At 38.8% G+C, this 12,692-nt stretch overlaps 2 protein-coding genes across 2 annotated transcripts in view; both read left to right on the top strand.

Annotated features, from left to right (window-relative positions):
* Window positions 1-854: 854 nt before the first annotated feature.
* LOC107082426 (serine--pyruvate aminotransferase, mitochondrial-like) lies at window positions 855-7,462 on the top strand. Its single transcript, XM_015371109.1, has 11 exons — window positions 855-1,139; window positions 1,314-1,506; window positions 3,442-3,506; window positions 3,596-3,696; window positions 3,766-3,836; window positions 4,287-4,371; window positions 4,443-4,541; window positions 4,625-4,694; window positions 6,412-6,507; window positions 6,894-7,022; window positions 7,108-7,462. The coding sequence occupies exons 1-11, from the start codon at window positions 981-983 to the stop codon at window positions 7,213-7,215; spliced, it is 1,176 nt and encodes a 391-aa protein (XP_015226595.1). The 5' UTR covers window positions 855-980; the 3' UTR covers window positions 7,216-7,462.
* Window positions 7,463-9,768: 2,306 nt separating this feature from the next.
* Window positions 9,769-12,692, top strand: part of dtymk (deoxythymidylate kinase) — a 4,336-nt gene continuing 1,412 nt past the window's right edge. The window contains exons 1-2 of the mRNA XM_015371112.1: window positions 9,769-9,998; window positions 10,088-10,196. Of these exons, the coding sequence (XP_015226598.1) occupies window positions 9,869-9,998; window positions 10,088-10,196 (239 nt within the window). The 5' untranslated portion in view covers window positions 9,769-9,868. The remainder of the gene's footprint in view (window positions 9,999-10,087; window positions 10,197-12,692) is intronic.

Genomic DNA, 12,692 nt, shown 5'->3' with positions numbered 1-12,692 from the left:
AGTTACTTATAAAGATAAGGCCAGCTTCACCCCTCTACATTAAATTCTAGAGTATATTTGATCAAGTAAGGGTCAAATGTGTTTAGTTTAGTTTAGTTTAGTTAGCTCTTTAGCTGTTGTAAAGCTGCACTCAGTGATTGTTAGAAGGACAGTATGCATGGAGCATCAAAACACTCCAAGTTTTGATCAGAAGATTTCCCAAATTAAGCTAAAGCCTAAATCAAAACGTTGAATAGAGATGCTTTAAACTAGTGGTTATTTGTACTTCTGCAGGTAAGTTGCAATAAAAAGTTCATAAAGTTAAAATATAATCCCCTTTTCAAGTAACTAGCATCAATCATCCCGTTATATTCAGAAGAAGTATTACATATTGCAATGTGTAGTTAAGATGCTAACAGGGTAAAAATAGGACAGCGCATTTGTTTGTTGCTAATTTATTTAAAGCCAGGTACTTTTTGCAGAAGGTATTGCTGCTCAGATAAAGAAGCAATGAGGCCAAACAGGACATTTATTAGCTCGTCTTTATTAAATTGAAGATTCTTTGGAAACATGAAATTCTTTCTTCTCAATATTTTTTGCTGAACACCTGATCAAGGCTGCATTCAGAGGTTTTTATTTCTGTTGTTTTTTTTTTTTTTAGTAATTCGGTGAAATACTGTGAAATATTTCTCAATAGAAACAACTCAGGGGGTTTGAAAGAATATGGGAAACAAGCAGTTAATTCTGGTAGCCAGTAAGCCTACTGGTAAATTATTAACAAACAGGACCATGTTTGGTGTGTCCCCTATCACTGGAAATAGGAAAGTACGTGTTTTCTGAGCTGGTTAAGTATTCAGAGTTCACAGAAGATAAAAAAAAAAGGTAAACACGGTAGCAGATCCTGACCTGTGGACTCCACTGGCCAGTCAGAGGAGGGAATTTGGCTGAGGCGACACTTAAATCTTTTTCATCTCTATTTTTGCTCATCCTGCCGTGAAAACATGTCGCCCGTCTCTATACCTCCGCCTCAGTGCCTGAAGAAGCGCATGGTTGTCCCTCAGCGTTACATGTTTGGACCAGGACCTTCCAATGTTCCTCCACGCATCTTGGAGGCTGGAGCCAACCCCGTCATCGGACACATGCACCCAGAAACATTCGAGGTAAATCAGGGGGTTTGACCTCTGTCTAAATGTTGATAGAAGGAGCTACTAAGCTCCATCTATCAACATTTAGAGATGAATTGCTCTCTCTGAAATATGAAGACATGACAAACGTGCTTTACACAGAGACAGATATTTCAGTTTTTGCCTAAAGAGGTTTAAATTTCACAACAGATAATGAGCCAAATCAAGAGTGGGATCCAGTACATGTTCCAGACTCAAAACAGGACAAGTTTCGCTGTGAGTGGCACCGGCCACACAGCAATGGAGTGTGCCATCTTCAACACGGTGGAGCCTGGGGAGAACGTGCTGGTGGGGGTCAACGGTATCTGGGGGGAGCGAGCCGCCGACATGGCCCAACGGATTGGTAAGACTGCTGGGAAACAAGTCTGATAGACAGAAATGTATTCTCTGCAGGCCCCAGAGGTTTGTTAGCAAACATTGGTGAACAAACTGCGTCATGAAAACCAGGGCCGGATCTAGGTTCAGTGCTGCCCAGGGCGACAGGGCCCCTTGGCCTCCACTATAGAACTTCATATTTCACCCTTTAAATCTGTCATCATAATATAGAGAAAGAAATGGAAATTCTTGATGCAGTCCAGGTTTACTGGATGTGCAGTGAAGCTTTTATTTAACCAAACGACACAGAACTTCAGAAACATTCAGGTTCTGCTAAAAAGATCTGGATCCAAAATTATTTCTGCCGTTCCTCAACGTGGCTGATGTACAGACTTGATTGTTGAGTCCTGGTTGGAACAGTTTGCACTAAAATGTGAGTTTTCTTCTGTCCCAGTCTTCCTTTGTTAGTTAATCAAACTGGCATCAGAAATCCCAGCAGATGAGTCTGAATGGATCAGACTGGTACTAGCAGTAGACATGCTGCTCTGTCAGGTTGTTTGCCGTAAAACCTGACATTATCCAATGAGCAGAGTCGTTAACTGAACGCCATCGTGAGCGGTGTGTGTTGCTCATTATTCTCAGAGTGAACGTCCCTCTGGTCAGTGTTGTATACAGTACTGAAATTTCGGAGTCAAGTAAAAGTATAAGTACCTCTCAAAAATATGACTTTGGTAAAAGTCAAAGTCACTGACTGAAATGTTACTTGAGTAAAAGTCTTAAAGTATCTAAAATGGCTTGTACTTAAGTATAAGAATTACTGTAAAAAATAGATGTACTCAAGTAATGTAGGTTATTGGTGTTGATGAACGAGCCCAAGCAAGACCCGACTTTGTAGTCAGTAGTTGGGGTCAAAACACCTGCGTTTCTCTCGCTCTCTCTCTTGTTTTTTTTTTTTTTTTAGTAACTAAACCAAACATTGAAAATGTATCGGAGTAAAAGTATGCAATTAAGTTTGTAAATGTAGTGAAGTAAAAGTGAAAGTTCTCAAAAAAATGTATACCCTTGGAAAGTATGAAGTACTCCAAAAAATACTTAAGTACAGTAGTGAAGTATTTTTACTTCGTTACTATACAACACTGGCTCTGGTTCATGTTCATTACTTCAAAACTGATCCGTTCACTAAAAATCTGAACAGATTCAGTGAACGCTGAACTGCTGGAGGTTTCTTCCTGTTCAAAGGGAGTTTTCCTCTCCACTGTCGTTACAAGCATGCTTAGTGTGAGGGATTGCTGAAGAGTCAATGAGTCGATGCAATCAGCTGGTTTTCCTTAGATAGAAAACCTTGAATCAATCTGACTGGATGATCTGGTGAACTGGAAAGTGACCTGAGATGACATGATGTGAATTGGAGCTATAGAAATAAACTGAATAGAATTGAATTGAACGCCGTTCATTGAAAAGGTTCATGCAGAAAACTGAAAACTAAAATATCAAAGTGTCGTTGTAAAGAAATTTCTCTCCATTTTGGTCAACGTTGTTATAGATTTAACGCCCTCTTCCTTCCAGTGGAAAAGGAAAGTATCTGGTACCATGGCAACGCAGAGACGCCCCATACGCATGGCTTAGCTCTGCGGTGAAACTCCTTTCAGCCTTTTGTTACGCTTTCTAATAAGCTTCTGCATCTTCAGACTGTATGGGCCTGTAGGGGCCAGGCAGGGGGTTCATTTCTACGATGGGCGATAAACTCCACATTCTACACATAAAGTGATACATGGTAGAGGCAGCACCATGCTGCGGGGATGCTCTCCTTCAGCTGGAGGAACACTTAATTTCACCTAATGGAGCAAAACAGGGGAGTATTTATTTTTTTAGTGTTTGTCACCAAACAAACATCCCTCACATCCCTTTATAATCAACACCATATTGTGTATAAATCCCATCACAATGTGTGTCCATCCAACAGGTGCAAGAGTTGAGACCATTGTGGCGCCCCCTGGAGGCTACTTGACCAATGCAGAGATTGAGAAGGTATTGCTGCACATCACAGAAGCGATCAGACTGATTAAAGCAAAGAAGCGACATACTGTTATTGTAGTTGTTGTGTTGTCCGTCTTCAGGCTTTATCCAAACACAGGCCAGTCCTCTTCTTCCTCGCACACGGAGAATCGTCCACAGGCGTCCTGCATCCCTTAGACGGCATCGGTGATCTGTGCCACAAGTAAGACCTGCTGATCACATCTGCAGGACAGGGGATGATGTCTGAGCTTTGCTGCTTTATGTCCTTCAGGTATGGCTGCCTGTTTCTTGTTGACTGTGTGGCTTCGATAGGAGGAGCCCCCGTCTACATGGACCAGCAAGGTTTACAGCACCAACTAATCCAATAAAGCCTCTGTTCGCTGCAGTATCAATTAGGCACAGATGCCATTTTTTGGCCCCGATACCGATACCTGGCTGTGCAGCATTGGCCGATACCGATACCATCCATTTGAAATTGATGTGTGTATATATGAAGAGCTGCGTACTACTTGGATGTAAAATAATTGCCATCATGGTTTGTCAAGCTGCTGCCTACCTTTGTGAAGCAGGAAAAAGACTAAAAGTGAATCCAGTAGAACTTTTTATTGCCTACTTGGAATGGCTGACAATAGTTGAAGAAACTTTAGGCTCTAAAAATGGTATCAGTGCCCTATTTGTTGGTAGGACATTGATACCAATACCACCATTTTAGGGCAGTATCGGGGCCCTACTCAATACTGGTATCAGTATCGGTGCAATTAAAGGCTTTTCCATCAATGCTTCTATTTGCAGGGATTGATATCTTGTATACCGGCTCCCAAAAGGTTCTGAATGCCCCCCCTGGGACAGCCCCCATTTCCTTCAGTGAGAGAGCATGGTGAGAAAACGCATTATGTTCAAACGTGATGAAAGAGAAACATGTTTTTAAGGGAAGGTTTTGACCCACAGCCAGAAAGTATTCAATCGGAGAACAAAGCCTGTGTCGTTCTTCCTGGATTTGAGTTGGCTTGCAAACTACTGGGGCTGTGATGATAAACCACAGAGGATGTAAGGTCTGCTACGATTGAGGGGGGGGGCGCACGGAGCCTACAAGGGAGAGATCACTTTGCAAAGCTCTGTCTGCTTTACAGATACCACCATACGGGGCCCGTCACCGCCTTTTACTCCCTGAGGGAGAGCCTGGCTGTCCTTGCTGATGAGGTGGGATTTAAAATGGATTTTATTAAATAAGCATAAAACTCAGTATATTCTATTTGGTTGTTCTGTGATGATCCAGGGTAGCCTGGTGAGACCATCCTGATCTCGCGAGCTTTCAAGGTTTCACTCGCAGATCAGTCTGGAGACTCTCCGTTGAAGAAAATTTGGAGCCGTTCACCAAACGAACGTCCAATCAGCGTTGGCTTTGAGGCGGGTTGAGGTGTGACGCAACGAGAAGCGCGACAGTTCAGTCTAAAGAACATGGCAGCTTCAGCCGATGAAACTAGCGTTAGCGTGGCTATCGAGCAAGTTTTATGGGAATTACAGAGTATTTCTTCACTGAAAGAAGAGCAAAACACTGCTCTGGAGGCTTTTCTCAGAGGAAAAGATGTTTTTGCTCTTCTCCAGACTGGTTTCAGCAAGAATAGCCTGGCTGTTAGTAAGTCATATGCTTCGTTGATCTGATTGGTTTATTTGGCCCGTCTATCACCAACATAGGCCAATCAGCTAACCAGTATTTTCGCCCCTTCCCAAAATTACTTCAACGGAAGGTTTCCAGATGGATATGTGGAGCAAATCCATCTGGCGGAGTCAGGTTAGATCCAGGGTGGGTTTAATGATACTCTACTTAGAAAGAAGATGCATGGATTTCAGAATTGAACAATATAGATCTATATTCAGCGTCTGGGTCAGAACTTTGCCCAGTCATGTTGTTTTAAAGTCTCCCTCGACCCGCTTGGCATATTTTGAGGTTCTAACTACTGTCTGTTATTTTTAAATAGAAGCTCACACTGCAAAAAAATGTAATCTAAATGAGTCACTTTTTCTTAAAATAAGTAGAAAAATTTTGAACTGAAAAGGGAGACGTTTCTCTTCCATGCTGGAAGCTTTTTCAGTTCAAAATGTCAGAAATAGCGTTTAGTTCCAGGTTTTATCCAGCAGCCCAACAAAGCCTGGTTTATGTTTAGAAAACATGTAAATAGAAACGGATGAACGGGTCCCCCCCTTTGGAATGGGGGTCGTTTGGCTTCTTTGTTAGCCTGCAATGCCCCATACCTGTCTATGTCTCTGAAAGGGGGGTCGTTAGAGGGAATAGTTGGCCTGGCTGAATGGGAGAGGTCTTCTGTTCTCCTGTAAACGGGGTTGAGGGTTGCAATGATAGTTTAAGGTTGTTTTTTGTTTCTTAACAAAGATGGCTTCCTTCACGTCCCTCTCAAACCACCTGTCTTCTTTGTCCAAAATGTGAACATTCTTGTCCTCCAAAGAATGTCCTTTGTCCATCAGGTGTAGATGTAGCGCAGAGTCTTGTCCAGAGGAGGGCGCTCTTCTGTGTTGGGCCATGTGTCTGAGAGGTTGTTTGGTTTCTCCAATATAAAGATCAGATCATTCCTCCCTGCATTGACCTGCAGACACCACTCTGCTCAGATTAGGTCTTTAGGATGAACTAGTCTCTGTTTTAAGGTCTGTTTGGTTTGAAATGTTCTGGGATTTTGTGGATTTTTATTTTTTTACTTTTTTGGAATGAATGTGACTGAAAATCTTCACCAGAAAATGTTCTGTTTGCTTTGCATCATTGCTATAAAACACATTGACATGTGAAACGGTAGTCGTTATGTTGGCTGATGTGTTAAAATTCCTTAACAGAATATGTTCTCTCTTATAAATTCTCTGTTGATGTCTCTTTTTTTCTTTCTATTAACGGCTGTTTGATTTCTGTAAGGGTTTGGAGAATTCGTGGGAGAGGCATCAAAAGGTGGCCGAGTATTTCCACACCGGCCTGGAGAGCTTGGGTCTCAAACTGTTTGTCAAAGAAAAGGTGAAGTTCAAAATACACTGCAAAAACTATGTAAAAATGAGTACAAATGTCCTTAATTAAGTATGTCCCTTAATTTGAGCAGGTAAACAAGATAATCTGCCAATGGAATTAGCATTTTTTACTCTTAAAATAAGTGTAAAATAAGATGATTAGATATGATGCACTTGAAATTAGAGACTGCAGTTTTTTTTATTATTTTAAATGTAAATTTCCTTATTCCACTGGTAAAGTGTCTCACTTAACTGCTTATTTTAAGAAAAATTTACTTACTTGGATTTCGATTTTTTTGCAGTGTAAATCTGCAGTTTTTTTACTAAAGAGGAAACAGGCAGAGGAACCTCTATAAAGATCAGTGCTTCATTATAATGTGATAAACTTGGTTACAGCGAGCAAGACTGCCCACCGTCACCACAATCGTCTCTCCTCCTGGATACGACTGGAAAGAGATCACCTCCTACATCATGAAGAAGCACAACTTAGAGATTTCTGGAGGGCTGGGACCTTCACTTGGTTTGGTAAGAGGGACGGAGGCATTTAGCTGCTCAATGGGGGGATGTTCACACCAGCTAAGACTGCTGGGCTTGTTTCTGCTCCTCTCAGGTGTTGCGTGTGGGACTGATGGGATTCAACAGCAGTGAGGCAAACGTGGATATGGTGCTGGAAGCGCTGAGAGATGCCCTGCAGCACTGCCACCGGAGCAAAGTGTAAAATAAACCCATCGAAAATTAAAGATAAGCAGAAAATAAATAATGAATCTGTTTAGGCTGCAGTAATCTTTATTCTGACCTGTTAACATTTGTGCCGATGAAACAGTCATTCATCACAGCATTTGTTGAAACTTTGTGAATTATAAATGAATAAAACTAACATCTGTTTTGGTGAGACTGAATTCTTCCTTCTTTATTTGCATATTAATCAACAATAAAATGACAGAGACACTATGTTGAAGACACGATTAAAGTACTTTGGATTCTGAATATGAGCGGACTTTTCCTTTATATTTTTTTGTTGTGTCATCCTGTTCCTTTCTGTTATCAACTTATCTGAATTAAAGTTAATTTTTAAATTGAGTCTTAGTTTGTTTACTGTTTTTACTGTACTTATTGTTTTAATAATATTATTTAAAAACTGCTGCCTTGCAGCAAGAAGGTTCCAGGTTCTAATCCCGGGGTCTTTCTGCATGGAGTCTGCATGTTCTCCCTGAGCATGCATGGATTCTCTCTGGGTACTCCGGCTTCCTCCCACAATCGTTTAAATCGACAAAATCATGACTGTTAGTTTAATTAGCTCCTCTAAATTCTCTTTAGGTGTGAATGTGAATGGTTGTTTGTCTCTGTGTTGCCCTGCGATGGACTGGCGACAGGATGGACCCCCCCTCTCACCCGTAGACATCTGTAGATAGACAGCAGCACCTCTTGGGATAATCATGAAGGAAAATGGATGAATGGGTTTAAAATCCACAAGCATCCTCATTCTCACATTCCAATAAATTTTCACGCTATGATAAATGTTGACATTATTTATTGGCTGCATCTAAAAATATCAAAGATATTTCTTAAATTAAACATAGATATGAAATAATCCAATTTAACCTACAATAACTTGATTACTTGATAACTTGAAGTGAACTCTCTAAGACACCCCCCCCCCTCCTCATTTGCATAATGAGGCAGAAATGCAGAAACGACCAGCAGAAATTAATAGTGTTGAAAAAATAAAGATGGTAAAAAAATACAAAGGAAGAATAAAACAGACAAAAATAATATATCTTGCACATAATTAAATACTTAAAAAATAAGTAATAAATAAATAAATTTGAAGATTATAACAGACAATAAATAAATAACATAATTATTACAAAGGCAAATAAATAAAGAAGCTATAAAACAGAGATATAAAAATCTATGTCTCACTGTATAATTTAATTTCTACCTACATTTATTTGTTTATTGTATTTTGGGGTCAATTATTTGTATGCCTATTTATTTATTTATTTATTGAGCATTTATTTATTTGTGTTTTTATTTTATTTTTTAATATGTCAGAGTTGGTCCTCCATAGAATCATTGTTCTAGGTCATCAAATCAATTCAGTTCAGTCCGTCAAATCAGCTGCCTGTAATGTCTTTAAATGTCCAGCAGGTGTCAGTATTCTGTGAGATAGCTTCAATGCAGGATTAATACAGTTTGGCTTCAAGATGCCTCATTAATTAAACAGAACCTTTTGATCTAAGGCTCTGTAGCTCCTCATGTACAGATAGGACTGTTACAGTCTGAGGCTCAATCTACACCCAAAACTTAAGCTTCTAAGCTGCCAGAAATGTTTGTTTTGTTTTTTTTCTCCCAAGAGTTGCCCAGTTGCAGCAATTGCAGAATTCCTGACATCTGTTATATCGCCATGCATGATTCTTTAGAACATTTCACTTCACTTAATGGAGCAAACTCAGATAACAGTGACTTAGCACTGAATTGCCTAAATCGATTTAATCAATAATTTTGCTTCAGAAAAAGGTTAAAAGTTAAGAGCAGTAAATTACTGGATGTATTCTTATTTCTCACTGCGGTTGGTTGCTCTGAATTTCATTAGATATATACTGTGCATGAAGTTTAAGCCACATCAAGAATGGGTAGCAGTATTTAAATTAATTAAATGATGAGGGATTTGCCTGGGTATTATTCTTACATGTCTTTATTATTTTTATTACAAAGAAAATCATAAAAAATGTTTATAACATTTAGTAAACTGTGCTTATAAGAAAGCAGGCCCGGGTTCTTTGTTAATTTGACCTTAAATGTAATGTTCAAGATGTTTTATGCAATCAAAACAAAACACACCAAAAATAAAATAAAGAAAACACTCTTTGGCGCCCTCTGCTGGCCTTGTGGCCCTGATGAGCGGTTTAAAATAGTCTGGCTGGAAATATTGAGGGAAAAAAAAGAATCCGTTACGTACATAACCATAACATACACACTGTTTACCAGCAAGCGATACTAGACAGTTACCATAAAACTCTGTTTCCATGTATGGTTAATACAATTATTCCTTATTTTTGCACATTAATGATGTTTTTGATAAAAATCCTTTGGCTAAAATGCCATCAGAACGCTGATAATATAAAGTGTGTCTCAGCTCCCAAATTTCCTGAATCAAATTCTTTTTTGTTATTGTTTCTGCTGCCTGTAAGCGGCGCTCTTCCCTTCCACCCCAGTCCAGTAGGCGGCGCAGCAAACTCTGACCGGAAGTATAAAAAGACATTTGTGGAAATAGTTCCGGGTAAAGGCACCGCGGGTAAATTGTTCTGGGCGTTTTTTCTTTAGAGCAATCTGGAAATCTTAGCTGGTATTTAAAGCTTCCTCCTGTAATGGCGTCTAAAAGAGGCGCTCTGATTGTCCTGGAGGGGCTGGACAGAGCCGGGAAAACCACCCAGTGTCAGAGGCTGGTCCAGGCGCTGCAGCAGAGCGGCCGCCCCGCTGAGATGATCCGGTTTCCCGGTGAGGAGAAGTTAGCAGGGATGTGTTAGCTTATTTCCAGCTGTGTGAGGAGGGCTGGACTTCTAGATGTTTCTCTTTCCTTTCTGTAGACAGGAGCACCGCGATCGGACAGGTGATCAGCGCTTACCTGGAGAAGAAGAGTGAGCTGGAGGACCACACCGTTCACCTGCTGTTCTCTGCCAACCGCTGGGAGCTGGTGTAAGATGCACACACCTGTTCCACCTCACTGATGGAAGGAGCAGATTATCACATTAACCTTTTATAGGGAGAGTTTGATGACTCATTGAAGCAGGGGCGGATCTAGGATTCAAGAGATCAGGGGCCCTGAGGGGGAAGATGAGGGTTTAGACTTTCTGATAAATAAGATATGAAAGATTAAGGACATTTTATAGTATATTACCTGCTATCCCACGAGAATTTAGAAACAGTTGCTCTTTATTTCCCAAAGATATGAGAGGAGGAGGATATTTCAGCTGCCTGAAATAATCTGTTCTCCTTAATATGGGAAGAAATTAATTCACCTGCAAGTCTTTCACTGTGTTTATTCCTCTATTCATCAACAACAAATCCTCTGAATTTGGTGACATTTGTTCATTATTTGCCAGAGTTATTAGAGGGAAATCAAAGATTTTAACCACCTGATATAATCTGTCCCCCCATAACATTTTGAAACTGTCATTTTTTCTTTATTTTATGTTTGAAAAATGTATTTTATATATCGAAATCCAAAATAGTTTAAATAAATAAGACTGTTGGTTTGATGATCTTTATAAAATGTAGTAGTGATGTGTCCAGCAGCACCGACTCATCGAAGTGAGTTGGTGCACTTGTCATTTCCAGAAAGTCATGTGACTGACTATATGTGTTTAAAAGTATATCTGTCAACATGATGCATCTGCTAAAAATGTCTCATCTTTTACAGTTTATCATTAAAATGATCAAAACATTTTTGGAGCAGCCTAAAAGGAATAGAAACGTTTCAGCTGCTGCGTTTTTAATTTTCTCATTCTGTCATCCTTTTCCTCTCAGTTATCAACTTATCTGAATTAAAGTTAATTTTAAATTGACTCTAATTTTGTTCACTGTTTTTACTGTACTTATTGTTTTAAAATGATTTAGAATCCTAGTCCTCAGGCATCCTCATTCACATTTTCCCCTAAATTTCACATTATATGTTTACATTATTTATTGGCTGCATCAAAAAATATGTTATTTTCAATTTAAACATAGAAATAAAATAATAAAATATAACTGACAATAACTTAGATTACATAATTGTACTAGTTCATATCAATTCAGTTTAGCCTGTAAAATCAGCTGCCTGTAGTGTCTTTAAATGTCCAGCAGGTGTCAGTATTCGGTGAGACAGAATCAATACAGTTTGGCTTCTAAATGCCTCATTAACCATCACTACAGTGTAATATTAAAATGAATGTGAGACATTATGGCAGAAGTCTGAAAGCTGTTTATGTTGGCCTGTCTGAACCCTGATTGAGACTTACATTTTTATGGCTGTAATTAAATATAAAAATGTTTGTCTAAGGCTGAACAAATAAAAGCTTCAATGCTTCTGAGATGAAGTTGTTCCAACAGCTTAAGCAACGAGTCTTACGTTACAAACTCAATGTGTTTTGCTTTGGATTTTATGACAGAATAAAACATGTTTAACTATAAGGTAGAAATAAAAAATGGTTAAATAAAAAAAAATAATAATAATGACTTGGAGTGAGTGACTAGTCCTAGGGTAGGAGACAATTCGACTGGGGTATATTTACTGGTTGCAGGCTGAATATGTACATATGCTGCACTTCTGGAATTAAAACCAGAATTCTTCCTCTTTTTATTTCAGTTATTCAGGAGTGCTGCTGTTAATTTTATTTTGCTGTTGAAAAGATTTAAAGGGTTTGAATATTTTTGTGAAGATTTGGCGAAATGTTTTAGCAACTGTAAGAGCTGAATTTTTAAATCTGGTTTTATTTATGGAAGCAGAAATATGTCAATTATCCAAACTCATGGCGGGACATAGATATAAAAATAGCTAAACTCTAAAGGTTATTATATTCTAGAACAATCTGTCTGAAAATACGGACCATTGTTTTTATTAGCATTCCAAAGAAAAATCAGCCGTTCATTTATGGTGGGAATTTGGTTCCGTTATTTTTGCAAACAAAGTCCTTGTTTTCTTCTTGGAATCCAGAAATTAAACTTTGAAAAACTTGTTAAGAAGAAAGACGATTTTCAGTTTTCTCATATTTTAGTTTTCAAATTATTTATCTCAAACTGAATTTTCCATATTTTAACCTTTCAAAATATATTTATTTTCTGTATTCAGATTGAGTTTTTACCAAAGCCAATTACGATTGCTCGCTCTGGATTAATTAACGTCCAGCAGACCAATAGAAATTAGTCTTTGCTCCTCCATCCAGAGGAAAGCCCCGCCCCCTGATGTGAACAGAATATGAAGAATGAAATTCGTAAAAAAAACAATCTGAAAAAAGAGACATCTGAAAACAAAATGTCTCAAAATATTGAAAATTGAAATATGAGAAAACTACAAAGTTATTCCATATAAAGGAGTATTAGGGCCAGGCTAGATTTTTTTTTTTCTATTTCAGGAATAAATTCGTAACATTACGAGAATAAAGTCATAAAATTACGAGAATAATTCTATATTTTATGACAGCACTTCCCAGA

This window comes from Cyprinodon variegatus, unplaced genomic scaffold (assembly GCF_000732505.1).
Source record: "Cyprinodon variegatus isolate N-32 unplaced genomic scaffold, C_variegatus-1.0 Scaffold53, whole genome shotgun sequence".
Classification (NCBI taxonomy): Eukaryota; Metazoa; Chordata; class Actinopteri; order Cyprinodontiformes; family Cyprinodontidae; genus Cyprinodon; species Cyprinodon variegatus.
This window is presented reverse-complemented; position numbering and strand designations above follow the sequence as displayed.

What these genes read in the sequence shown, in the direction of transcription:
- LOC107082426 (XM_015371109.1), top strand. Translation starts at nt 981, where the DNA reads ATGTCGCCCGTCTCTATACCTCCGCCTCAGTGCCTGAAGAAGCGCATG. An exon ending in TGCACCCAGAAACATTCGAG is followed by an intron (nt 1,140 to 1,313) that starts GTAAATCAGGGG and finishes ATTTCACAACAG; the next exon opens with ATAATGAGCCAAATCAAGAG. An exon ending in TGGCTGTCCTTGCTGATGAG is followed by an intron (nt 4,695 to 6,411) that starts GTGGGATTTAAA and finishes GATTTCTGTAAG; the next exon opens with GGTTTGGAGAATTCGTGGGA.